This window comes from Podarcis bocagei (assembly GCF_964188305.1).
Source record: "Podarcis bocagei genome assembly, chromosome: 2".
Classification (NCBI taxonomy): Eukaryota; Metazoa; Chordata; class Lepidosauria; order Squamata; family Lacertidae; genus Podarcis; species Podarcis bocagei.
Window position 1 is genome coordinate 106,131,051 of NC_138126.1, and position 13,836 is coordinate 106,144,886.

The 13,836-nt window shown below is 48.1% G+C and overlaps 1 protein-coding gene across 9 annotated transcripts in view; it reads left to right on the top strand.

Moving 5' to 3' along the window:
- SDK2 (sidekick cell adhesion molecule 2) overlaps positions 1-13,836 on the top strand; it is a 353,925-nt gene that overhangs the window by 270,634 nt on the left and 69,455 nt on the right. For all 9 annotated transcript variants that reach the window (XM_081180809.1, XM_081180812.1, XM_081180810.1 and 6 more), the window contains 2 exons: positions 7,647-7,780; positions 13,484-13,595. In XM_081180809.1, coding sequence (XP_081036935.1) covers positions 7,647-7,780; positions 13,484-13,595 — 246 coding nt within the window. The remainder of the gene's footprint in view (positions 1-7,646; positions 7,781-13,483; positions 13,596-13,836) is intronic.

Consider the following 13,836-nt stretch of genomic DNA (forward strand, 5'->3'; position numbering starts at 1 on the left):
AATTACCGTATTTTTCGCTCTATGAGATGCACTTTTCCCCTCCTAAAAAGTCAGGGGAAATGTGTGTGCGTCTTATGGAGCGAATACAGGCTCCATGGCTTCGCATTGCTTTCGCTGAAGCCGGGAGAACAAGAGGGGTCGGTGCGCACCGACCCCTCTTGCTCTCCTGGCTTTGCTTCACTGGAGAGGCGCTGCGCAGCTTTCCCTCTCTGCGCAGCGCCCCTTCAGCGAAGTGGGAGGAGAAATGGAAGGAGCTCCGTTTCTCCTGCCGCTTCGCTGAAGGGGCGCTGCGCAGAGAGGGAGAGAATTGTTTTCCCCTTGTTCTCCCCCTCTAAAACTAGGTGCATCTTATGGTCAGGTGCGTCTTACAGAGTGAAAAATATGGTAGGTTGTGCTCCCTCTCCTTCCCACCGTGATGGCGGCATCCAAAGCAGCCCACTCACAGATTAACTGGGGCACTAACCCCTAGAGCAGTGGTTTTCAACCAGTGTGCCGTGACACCCTGGGGTGCCTTGAATGATGGCAACACTGGCCTCTGTCCCTTTTTCCTTCCCTCCCTCGTCTAATGCCCTTTCGTGTCTCTGCCTCCCAAGGGCTTGCCCAGTTGTTGCAGCAGCCCTGGCTACAAGCTCCCCAGGCAAGTGGTGGCTCTGGGGCTGGCCAGGGGGTTGCCAGGAGCTGAGCCAGTCTCGGAGTAAGCAGGCAAGTTTGCCAGCCCTTGCTGTTGGGAATTAACAGGGAATGGCTGCTCAGAGGGCTCCCAAGGAGAGAGGAGAGGAGGCTGAGGGAACACTCCAGAAGGGAGGGTGTTCGAAAAAGGGTGAGGGGCTGCCAGCTCTGCAGGCAAGGGGTGACACAACTGGGCTCCTGAGCCCCACAGGGGTGCCACAGAAAGATTGCAGTTGGTCAAGGGAGCCGTGGACTCAGAAAGGTTGAAAAGCTCTGCCCTAGAGAAAAACCCACATTAGGTTCTTTACCATTACTCTCTGCAGACATAAAAGCACTATCAAAGCAAGGAGATATGCATCCAGACACATAGACCTTTCCTCTGTTTTAAGCAAAAAAATATGACCAATAGTGGAAATTACTTTCATTCTCTCAGAAATCCCTGCTTTGTCTCCCTGTTCATCTCAGGGGGTGCATGCCAGCTTTTTTCAGCGTTCACATGACATTCGCATCAAAATGCCAGCTCTTTTGCCCAACCCCAATTTAATCCTTTCCAGGGAAAATTTGATAAGTTTTTTAAAAAGCCCGTTGCCAGTTACTTGCTTGCAATACCTCAACAATCAATTTACAGTTTTAAAGCTGCCGCCCCCCCCCCCCATATTAGAAGCACCCAGAGAAGCTTTCCCGCTCCCCTGACGGGAGGCATGCCATTCCCCTCTAAGGTGGCCAGCATTTCATCACACTTTGCCAGCTAAGTGTCCCCTCGGGAGCCACTTGCGTAACGGCCCGTGTTCCCACCCTGCCTCAGAGACACCGCAGAGTAATGCTTGCATGCCAGTTGCCTTCCATTCTGGCTCCATCAACCATATCACAGCAATTACAGCTGATTAATATTCATAAGAGAGTTCAAAGAGGTCCTTCCTTGAAAAGTGGATCCAGCAGTGGCATCTCGTGAGCGAGAAATCCCCAGCCGGTGAATGCTGTTGGCTTGGCAGACAGAGCTGTGGATTCCTGCTGTCTTCGAACAAACTGAACGCTCATCAAACATTTACCTTTGCTCCCATTTCTAGGCACAGGTCCGGGCTTTCCAAGTCTGCGTCCAGGAAAGCATGGCTTAACTGTGCCTAGAAAGCGTGGGGCAAAAGATCAGTTTGGATGAGCACTCCTTAGTTTGTACTCCCTGTTTTTTGATGGCGGTAAGCAACAGTTCCTTTCTACACGTCCCATTGAGCTGAATTGTGGCCTGGAGCCAGGACTGTGTTATTCAGTTTGTTAATGGGCTCACTCTGCTTCATCATTAGCACTTGACTTCAAGTCCCGAGTTCCTGTTGCATCCATCCCTCCCTCCCCCCCCAAAAAAAAGACTAAACCGAATGAATCTTTACAGAGCGGCAAATGTGAACATGCACAGCTGCGTTAGAAAGAAAGAGCAGAGGTTCTTAGACACACATACACACATTCTTTTTTTAACCTTAACTCAGACATCAATCGCCATATTATCTCCAGTACCCTTGCTGTGATGATCTGGGGGTGGGGTTTCTCTGTGTCTTTCCCTTCTCTCCTTTACGGCATTGCTCTCAGCTGTTGTCTTCTTCCAAGAGTCATCATGGATACTGAAGAGGCGTAACAACTTTCCCAACACCTACAGGGATGTGGGAATTGTTGCAGCCAGCTTGCTACATGGCATGCCAGGGTAGGCGTCTGAGTTGGTTGCCTATAGATAAAAATATGGTTTGGCAACACGCACAGCATTATGAATATTGATAGGCCAGGATGCTTTCTACTCTGAGAGAGGGAGAGATGCACCCTGGAAGAGGCACAAAGCACATCCTGCAAGAAAACCCGCCGCAACCTCCTCTCCTCAACCTTCTCCCCCATTGGAAAGGCACGAGGCAGACACATTAGCCTAGCTGTTTGTCAGAGAGAACCCTGCCACGTTCCCCTCTTAATGGGAGAAAGTGTGAGGGAATGCGGCAGAATGTGTCCTTGTTAAACTAACATTAAGGATGTTTAACAGATGTCTCAGGCACATCACATTAAAATCCGGAGATAGACTTGATAAACTAATGGCTTTGTTTATCATGGAGAAAATGAATTTGGGAGAGAAGGGGGGCGGAGAGGGAGAGAGACGTAAGGAAGGGCGTTCGCTCTTTCTTAAGGGTTGTAATACTCTGTTCAGGAAAGAGGGCGAAAAATTGCCATGTCTCCTCATACAGACAGACACATTCATAGTGCGATACAGCATTTCCCCTCTGGCAAAGGGTAATTTTTCACGAGCTGAAGCTTTCCTAGCAGCCATCTCTCTGCTTGTTTGCTCCCAGGCACAGCTCACTCAAAAGGGTACAAAATTGGGGGCTGTGGAGCCCGGCGCACAGAATTAGCATATAGAAAGTGTGCGAAGTCCGACAAATGTTGCATACGTGTGTTCATGCAGCAGTGCATGTGGGGCCCACAATCCAATGAATGGGGCAGCTAGCCCCAGAGTCCCCATAAGGACTTTGCACTTATGCTCCTTAAGCAGCATTCTTCACTCTTCATCTCCTACTGTGTGTTCCTGAGTCTGCCTGTTAACTCTTGCTTCATTCATTTCTCCAGTGTGGTGTAGTGGTTAAGAGCGGTGGACTCGTAATCTGGTGAACCGGGTTCGCTTCCCCGCTCCTCCACATGCAGCTGCTGGGTGACCTTGGGCTAGTCACACTTCTCTGAAGTCTCTCAGCCCCACTCACCTCACAGAGTGTTTGGTGTGGGGGAGGAAAGGAAAGGAGATTGTTAGCCGCTTTGAGATGCCTTAAAAAGGTAAAGGGACCCCTGACCATTAGGTCCAGTCGTGACTGACTCTGGGGTTGTGGCGCTCATCTTGCTTTATTGGCCGAGGGAGCCGGCGTACAGCTTCCAAGTCATGTGGTCAGCATGACAAAGCCACTTCTGGCAAACCAGAGCAGCGCACGGAAATGCCGTTTACCTTCCCGCCAGAGCGGTACCTATTTATCTACTTGCACTTTGATGTGCTTTCGAACTGTTAGGTTGGCAGGAGCAGGGACCGAGCAACGGGAGCTCACCCCGTAGCGGGGATTCGAACCACCGACCTTCTGATCGGCAAGTCCTAGGCACCCACAGTGCCACCCATGTCCCTTTTGAGACTCCTTAGGGTAGTGATAAAGCAGGATATCAAATCCAAACTCCTCCTCTTCTTCTTCTTCTTCTTCTTCTTCTTCTTCTTCTTTGCTGTTTCTGGCCTTGTTTTCTACTCCCAAGTTCCCTCCTTTGTGCTTATCCGTGTGCCTCCCTTCCGACGCATCCTGCTTCCCTTAGGCACAAGGCTATTAAAATGTAGCCTCCCAGTGCCTGATATAAGTAATGCCACTCCTGTTCTGCTTTCAGTTGTGTGCCCTCTGCTAACGGCAAGGGTAATAAGAGCTACTTAGGGGTTTATCCACACTAACGTTTCCTCTGCACTTTCCGGCACAAGTCCGTATTTTAAAGCTCCTGTGTCCGAACACTCTCTTTTTTGCACCCCAGAACTTTCCCTGTGTAAAGTTGCAGGCCCTCCAAGTGCCCCTATTTTCAAGGGACAGTCCTGAATTTACAGAAGCCGTCCTGGTTTCTTATTTGATCTCAGAATGTCCTGCTTTCCCCTAGGACGTCCCTATTTTCATTGGAGAAATATTGGAGTGTATGAAAGCTGTTCTTTACTGGCAAACCAGAGCAAATGTTTGTTGTTCTTCAGCTTTAAAGAGTGGGTTTTTGCAAGGAAGGCTTGGGGGGGGGAGCGCTTGGACACAGCTTCAAAGCACAAACCTGTGCCTGGAAAGCATGGGGCCAAAGGCCAATGTGGATAACCCCTAAGTTAGGTAATATAACTCAAATACTAGCACTAAAGCAATGGTCTACCAGCCTCAGAGGTTGGCCTACCAGGCTGTTTTAGGTGAACCACACCCACCTTTCCCCAGCCTGGTATCATAAATGACATCAAGCATGGGAAAGTTGGCACCACGACTTGGGAGTCCAAGGGCACCTCTATTCTTTCCTTCGCATTTCCGGTTTAAATTCATGCGCTCTTGATTCTTTCATTTGAAGCTGGGTCACCAAATGTCATGGTGATGCCTGGTGATTGACAGGGGGGTGGCTCTGCCATCGAGATGCTGTTCCGCACCCCTATACCAAGAGATGTTATAAAGCTCTTCTACACCCCCAACACATGTTTAGACAGACTCCTGGAGATGACACAGCTCAGCTCAATCCATCACATTAGCTAATGTCTAACATCAGTGCATAGATAATAGTGAACCGTGGTCAAACTAGACAAGGGAAATCTGTGCCTAGATGGAGATGACATCTGTCATTTTCTGGGCTGTGTGATCCTGTAACCTTATCTCAGTCCCCTAACTCTGATTAAGGCTGATGTCTGCAAAGGCCTGTTGAGTTGACTACACAAAGCACCTTAACAGGGAAGCCAGCCAAGTTGTTCTCACCTTCCGGAATCAACTCCACCTCCGATTTGGAATTATATTCCATAGGGGCTGATCATGCATCTCCCGAGTATCTCATCTAATTTGACCCCTTGAGACGCATTTACCCTTTATTATGTGACGTTTTATTACACGCGCTGTGCACCCGTATAACACACTTCTGCCAAAACCTCCTTCCATTAGTAAGCACAGCAGAAAACACAGACACACGTTCTTTAAAGAATAAAAGTACACATGGCATCCTAGATTCAACACCGAACTGCTAGGTTTCTCTCCCATTCAATTGTGGTGCAATTGAATATGTAACCTCCATTATGCGGGAAGTGAACTGGTTGCCTTTCCATTTGTGAAGGCGGTTTGAGAAGATAAAGCTCCTTTATCACAAATTTGATGGTAAAATATAGTTCCCCTCCCCCAGCCATTTTATGTCTCCAGCAGATTAGATCATTCTGTAAAAAGGAAAACTATTAATCTAGGAACATCCAACTTGTTCTCCCTCCTGAGCAATTCGTCACTGGGGTAATTTAAAGGCCAGCACTGGGAGATGGGGAAGAATTTTATTTTATTTTTTGCCTTATGTTTGAGGTGAAAGTAGCTTCAGCATGTTTGGTTCAGGATTGCAGCTGGCTTGTCCTCTGGGGTCACCTGCATGTATTACATGTGTGTGTGCAGAATTGCACACACATACCTAGACATACCTGGAATACTGCAGCCGAAAGCTGTCCAGATTTTCACTTTTTTAAATGTAGCAACCCTAGTTCATGTACATTAATGCATACATAGATCTATGTGAAAAACACCATATACACAACTACCGAAACCTAACATACACTCCCCCCCATTGCCACCAGTCAAGGAGCACACATGCAGGTACTGGTTGTGGTTCCATTTTTAAAGGCAAGCAGGTCAAGCCTTGGCCAGAACCTGGATAGAAAACTACCTGGAAATCCCATGTTGGCTGCTTTGAGCTCCTTAAAGGAAAGGCAGTACGCTTGTTTAGGTGCCAAAAGAAAAGATACATGCACACAAGGAATCCAGGAAATGAGGGTGGTAGGTTTGCATTTATGTGCTTTTACATGCATTCTGTGTTTAAATATACACTTGACAATTAGATTATGTGTGCTCAGTCTGCATACCTGCCTGTGCCCAGTCACAGGCACACACCAAATGAAATCATGACCACACTGATGGTCTTTTCCCAAAAAGGCAGCACTAAAAATGAGTGGAAGCATGCACTTTCAGGTATTTATGCAGGTAGGTGTAGAGTGTGTTTATTATTTGGCTGTATATAGCACTCTGTCCTGGGAGCTCAGGCCAGGCAGCAGTCCTGCGTGATAGAAAAAGACTTGCCACTATGCAAGTGGTGTGGCTTAGTTCCAGAAGTGCCCCCCTGTCCATTTTTTTCAGGCAAGAACCCAACACACTTCCCTAGACATTGATCCAATACATCTATGGTAACTAGATGCCAGACATGACAGGGCTCCTGAACCTTTAAGCAGAAGTGGGCCTTTTGGCAACAAGCTATACCTGCTGAAATTCCCGTTTCTACAAAACTATTAAAGGTGCAAGAAAACCCACCCATGTCCTCTTTTGCAGCTGGCTACCCTAAGTATAAGGGACGCAGGTGGCGCTGTGGGTTAAACCAATCAGAAGGTTGGCGGTTCGAATCCCCACGACGGGGTGAGCTACCGTTGCTAGGTCCCTGTGCCTGCCAACCTAGCAGTTCGAAAGCACATCAAAGTGCAAGTAGATAAATAGGTACCACTCCGGCGGGAAGGCATTTCCGTGTGATGCTCTGGTTCACCAGAAGCGGCTTAGTCATGCTGGCCACATGACCTGGAAGCTGTACACCGGCTCCCTCAGCCAGTAAAGCAAGATGAGCGTCACAACCCCAGAGTCGTCCGCGACTGGACCTAATGGTCAGGGGTCCCTTTACCTTTACCTTACCCTAAGTATGTAAAAAAAGAGAGATGAAAAAAACATTCAGGTTTTTACAGCTCTGACACAGACAATACGCTTCCCCTTCACTGTCAACCCAAAAAAGTTTTTGGGCTGCCTATACTTGATTTGTCCCAGATGCCAGAGTTAAGTAATCATTTCCTGGGGGGGGGGGAGAGATAGTGAAAGACTGTAGACACAAAGCCCACAGTGTGTGTGTTTGAAGTGTGGAATGCCCAAAGCCTCCTTGGGGAACACAGTGTTCCATATTGGTCCCCACAATGCAACAGAGCTCATAATCCATGCTGGATTATTTGTGGCAAAGCTTGGGTAGAGTGGCTTAGTCATGCTGGCCACATAACCCGGAAGCTGCATGCCGGCTCCCTCGGCCAATAAAGCGAGATGAACGCCACAACCCCAGAGTCAGCCGCGACTGGACCTAATGGTCAGGGGCCCCTTTACCTTTACCTTGGGTGGAGTCAGTGGGCTATCTAAAAAAGCTTGTGCACCTCTCCTAGCAACCTCTTTTAAACCTCCTATCTGCTCTAAAGCCATTTCCTCCCTTTCCTTCAGAGCCATCACGCTGGAGAACACCCTGGTCATCCTTTCGACAGTGGCACCTGATGCTGGAAGGTACTATGTGCAGGCCGTGAATGACAAGAACGGAGACAATAAAACCAGCCAGCCCATCACCCTCACCGTGGAGAGTAAGTGACCATTGGGGACGAAGTGGGAGAGACCTCTGAGTGGGAGTTCACAGCTTTTCTAGCAAGGCATCTATACCTTTAGCGGGGTAGGCAGAAATCCTGCAGGAACCAGGAGAAGCACCTGGGTGAAGCACCTGGTTCTGCTTGCCGTTTCTTGCTCACAAGAGCAACGGGGCGGAGCACTAGGAAACTAAGCTGCTTGTCAGGAACTTTTGGAAGTAACCATTGGATGGGATGTCCACATATTTAGCACTGTGTGTGCATATGCATACTTTTTATGTACACATGTGTACTCCCGTGCATGCTTCTCCGCTAAGAGTTACTGCCTGGTCTTTTCATTGCTATGTCTGCAATTCTAAAGGCACTAACTTGGGAATAGCTCCAACTGAACTCAGTGGGATTTGCTTTCGAGTAAACCTGCATGCGCTGGGGGATGCCTGTCACATTTCTTCTCCTATTTATTATTGTCTAGTGGCTGACAATCCCGGCTTACTTTACTCCCATCAACCTGCTCTCCTCTACCCCTTACTCCCTCCTTGAGCTCCCCTCCCTTACTTCCTCTTCTCAGTGAGAACCTCATCATTTCCAAAGCCCAAGGGACAGCTAGGTGGGCAAGGCCTGTGTTCATTCTAAAGTAAGTTGGCTAACCTGCGGCACATTGGATGTTGTTGGACTACAACTCCCATCATCCCCAACAATTGTCGATGCCAGCCATGCTTTTGGGGAGTTGCAATCCAACAACAGCTAGAGAGCCACAGATCCCCTGCCCCCGTTCTAGATGGTTTGAACCACTACCTGCTTGTATGACTTGGGCAAATCACTTGCAGCGTGTTGACACACACACACTCCATCGAGTGAGGCTTAGCCCCAAGTAAGCGTGCATAGAATTGCCGGTGGGTCTTTCACTGCCTTGCTGGCCCATTCTTGAGGGCAACAGCCTCATGCAGTCTGGTTGGTAAGGACTATGCAAATAAATAAGGCACAGGACATAAGGTTCCGAAATACTGATATAATAAATAATGTTAGCCCAAAGAGCCACAACCGAGTGCGAGAGGGGCTGAGGATGTAGTTTATGTCTTGCCTGGTTTTTTTTTCCCCCTGCAGACCAACAGGTCCCTAAAGCGCAGCCTGTCGCCCGCATCTCTTTGCATCTGGCTTCTCCGTCGCTTCTGCTGGCTTGGGCCCAAATTTAATTTGCAGTAAATCTCTGGCGAAGCTCCGGCTGGTGCTGACTAAACATTTTTGCCGGCTCCAAATTTATTTAGACACTTTGGGCCTCAGCTACAAGAGCTAGGAGGCTCTAATTACATCATGGGCTTAGGCCCCCCATCCCTTCTCCCTGCACCACCCAGACAATATCCCTGCTTTACCAAGATGCCTGTAGCACAGAGAACAGGAAGTTATATGGCTGTCACATCAGTGATACGCTGTGCTTCACTCCAAGGCAGCCTTAGCCAACCTGGTGCCCTCCAGATGTTATGACACTCAGCTTTGAGTCACAAGCCCCTGTTGTTGTTACCTATGTAACGGCCTCGGTCCAGTATACCTGAAGGAGCGTCTCCACCTCCATCGTTCTGCCTGGACACTGAGGTCCAGCGCCGAGGGCTTTCTGGCGGTTCCCCTGCTGCGAGAAGCAAAGCTACAGGGAACCAGGCAGAGGGCCTTCTCGGTAGTGACACCCACCCTGTGGAATTCCCTCCCACCAGATGTCAAAGAGAAAAATAACTACCAAACTTTTAGAAGACATCTGAAGGCAGCCCTGTTTAAGGAAGCTTTTGATGTTTGACGCACTATTGTATTTTAATATTCTGTTGGAAGCCACCCAGAGTGGCTGGGGAAACCCAGCCAGATGGGCGGGGTATCAATAATTTATTATTATTATTATTATTATTATTATTATTATTATTATTATTATTACTACTACTACTACTACTACTACTACTACTACTACTATTATGTATCCTGCCTTTCCTCCAAGTAGCTCGAGATCCTGTGCAGGGTTGTTCCCTCTCCATTTTATCCTCAAAACAACCCTGTGAGATATGTTGTGCTGAGAGGTGGACAGTGACTGCCTCAAGGTCACCCAGTGAGCTTCATGGCTGAGTGAGAATCTAATCATAGAATTAAGGAACAAAGCTGATACTGGGGATACCACAGAATCGTAGAGTTGGAAGGGACCCCGAGGATCATCTAGTCCAGCCTTTTTCAATCTGTGTGTCCCCAGATGTTGTTGAACTACAACTCCCAGCACCCCTAGCTAGCAAGGCCAGAGCTCAGGGATGATGGGAGTTGTAGTCTAACAACATCTGGGGACCCACAGGTTGAGAACCGCTGGTCTAGTCCAACTCCCTACAATGCAGGAATATGCAGCTGTCCCATGCGGGGATCGAACCTGCAACCTGAGCGTAATCAGCATCACACTCTAACCAACGGACCTATCCGATGCTAAGAATGAACCTCCCCTCCCCGCTTTAGCATTATCAAAGTCTATCAAGTACAACACATTCTCCTTCCCACGTTCTTTGCTGCCCCCATAGCTGTCTCTCCCCGCAAATCCTGATGGGAAGCTGCATCTTGCAATAAACTCAACTTCACCTGACTTTCATCCTTTTCCCACACCTGTTATGGGATCGCCTCTCCCACCCCCAAAGTTTTGTCAGTTCACCCGCAGAGAGGTAGACCTGAAGCGCAAAATCCAAATGCCATCCTTCCCGGCAGTAAAAGATAATACAGTCATACCTCATGTTGCGTCCGCTTCGAGTTACGTGTTTTTGTGTTGCGTCCCACAGACGCGGCACTTCAGCTTGCGTCAGTTCCGTGTTATGGACGGGCCTCTGGAACGGATGCCGTCCGTAACACGAGGTTCCACTGTAATAAACTAAATAATGGTTATCCCCAAAATCTGTGGCCTGAGGCATGCATTCTCACCCTCCCAAACGGCAGGCCTAGCCCTGATTCCAACACAATCCTAATCCCACAAATCTTTCTCTCTGCCCCTGGTTTGAGGTTGATAAAAGACTTGTCCAAATCCCTCCATCTGGGCCCTGTAGCTGTTAACCTTTCTCTTTCATTAAGCATTGCCAACTTTGCTTTCCCCCATAACTCCCAGCACTTTGGGAATGGCCTTGATTTCTGCCTCCCGGCAAAGCTGTGAAATCCACGTGAATCGGCCTTACGATTCCTCCATCCCTCCAGATGATGTTTACTTCGCAGCTGTTTTATGTCTCCCGGACTTGGCTTTATGTCCCCCCTCCCCTTCCTTTGCCTCATTAATCTGGAGTGCTGTACCTCAGTGTGTAATAAACACCATAGCACCCGCCTTTATGGATTCCGCTATATCAGCAACCTTGCGATCCCAACCAACACGTCAGGGGAAGGGGGGGTTTATCACAGCCATTATTTTGCTTTATGCGCTTATCCTGTTGCTTGCTGCTGCTCCCGCTTTTCCTTTCCTCTCTGATGAGAAGGATCAGACTTAAAGCCCACCTGGTCCAGAATCCTTTCCCCCTCCAGTGGCCAACCTAGAGCCTTTGAAAAGCCCATATATGATCTTCAGCCCATGTCGCGCACCAACTGGTATTTGGAGGCCTACTGCCTTCGACACTGGAGGGAATATAAAGCCACCGTTAAGGCTTTAGCCTTTGATATGGCCTTATCTTCCAACGAATGCTGCCTGCTGCTACCCAGCTAGGGGCCAGGAGAGCACGTGGCAGAGCTCGGCGAAATCTAATGATTGAAGTGGATCTTAAGCCTTAATAATAGTGATCTCAGTTCTCCAAATGCCAGTCCTTAGGCAATCAAAATGACACCATCTAAATGTAAGCAGGAGGTATCAGAAGGTGCAGGGAGATTCCCAAGGCAAACTGAAATCTACATCTATCATCTATCTATCATCTATCTATCATCTATCTATCTATCTATCATCTATCTAGGCAGGACTCTATCTATCTATCTACGCAGGACTCTATGGCGGGGGAAATTCCCTAAACTGTCCAGTGGGGACTGAGGGTCCCTCTAGACTGATGGGGTTTATTGCAAGAAACAGTGGTACCTCGGGTTACAGACGCTTCAGGTTACAGACTCCGCTAACCCAGAAATAGTACCTCAGGTTAAGAACTTTGCTTCAGGATGAGAACAGAAATCGTGCTCCAGTGGCGCAGCAGCAGCAGGAGGCCCTATTAGCTAAAGTGGTACCTCAGGTTAAGAACAGTTTCAGGTTAAGAACGGACCTCCGGAACGAATTAAGTTCTTAACCCGAGGTACCACTGTATATTATTCTGCAACATGCCATAATAACAGGGCAGCATGCAACCCCCAAACATTTGATATTAGTGGTAGGAAGGGCCCCTCTGGACATCTTTTCTGTTGTGCATTCACAATTATTTGTGCTCACGACAGTATCAGGGCAGTTAGTCACTGTAATGCTTTCACTATATTTTGCACCTGAAGAAGTTGGGGGGGGAGGCAGGGGGAGGGAGCAGTGGTGTAGCGTGGGTTGCTGGAGGCCCAGGGGCAAGCCCACCTCCCGACAGGCTTCTTGTCCGCTGCCTTCATCAACCTGCCCATTTGACCAACCTGCCTGCTACTATGCCTCAGCTGCCAGGGCTCTGTAAATGTCGTGGGAGCACCTGATTGCACCCCCTCAAAAATGTGCTCCCATAGCCGTGGCCCCCCTGCCCCCCCCCAAGCTACGACTCTGGAAGGGAGGCTCTCCCAGGGTGGGAGACTGGGGGAAGAAAGGGGAGCTCCCAGGTGAGAACTGGGAGGGTTCACCTCTTTCTGTGTGGGACAACAGTTAAGATCGACCTGTGAGAGAGGACTTTGTATTCTTCTTTTTTCTTTCTTTTTAAATTTTTGTTTAGATTAGTTTGTTTTTTATTGTAATGTATTATGAAAAAATCTAAATAAAACCTTATTTTAAAGAAGAAGTTGTTTCAGGGTGGACATACTGCTTCTAATCAGTGTGCGTCCCATAGCTTTCTGCTGAACTCCTGGAACTTTTCATGCCACAAATTTTCTAGAGGTTTTGTCTTAGTTTTCATTTTGCTTTGTTACAGGATTTCTGCAGGAAGCTACGGGACAAGGGAATTCATTAGATGTACTTACAGAGTTAAAAGAAATTGTTTGATCAGGGAGTGAAAGGCGTTTTTAATTTTCTAGTATCTGGGAAAAGGACTGATAAATAATTTGGGGGGTTTTTAAGCATCCGCTTACTATTTATTTATATGTGCATCATATGAATAATTATTTCTATATTTGCTTCATCAACATACGAAACTGTACCAGTTAGTCCTAAATGGTAATTTTGTATGCTATCTTTTTCAATTTTTATTATGATATATTTATAACGTGTAGGGTATTAATTTGCATGTTTGTTTGTTTTAAAAAAAGATGTTCAGGGATTTGTAAGACTTAATAACACCATGGCACTGATTCTAGAAGGCTGTGGGAGGAGAGGTTTGATTCTGTGTGCTGGGACTGCTCAGGATTAATATTTAGACTTGGCAAAATATGCTTATTGAGCAGTCTGCTGCTTGCTCCAGGTGCCATCCCATTGTTAAGGGCAGCCTGTGGCTCCTCGTTAGTCCTTTGCTTGCATTCTGAAAGGGCCAGTGCGCTGCCTTTGTGTGTTGGAGACTGTGAGTGTTTCTATCTGGTGCATGAACCCGTGTTTGCTGTCAACACCACTTCATCCCTCCTCAGATGTAGGTGGACCAGCTGACCCCATTGCACCAACCATCATAATTCCACCACGCAACACCAGCGTCGTCTCTGGCACCTCAGAAGTGACCCTGGAGTGTGTGGCCAATGCCAGGTAAGTCTCCACCAGGCTGCCAGGCTCCGCAAACAGCGTCTTGTGCTTGTGAAGCATAGTTGTCCCTGTTGCTGGGATGTTGAAGGTGATGGCATGATCTGTTACGAGCCCTTCTTTCCCATGGAGCGTCGGACGCACAACACGTCCAGGCTTGATCCCCCTGGGTCTCCCTGCAGAACACAGCTGAAGTTCTGGTTCATAGGTGCAAAGCTGGGAAATTACCTTCTTTTTTTTGGTCCAC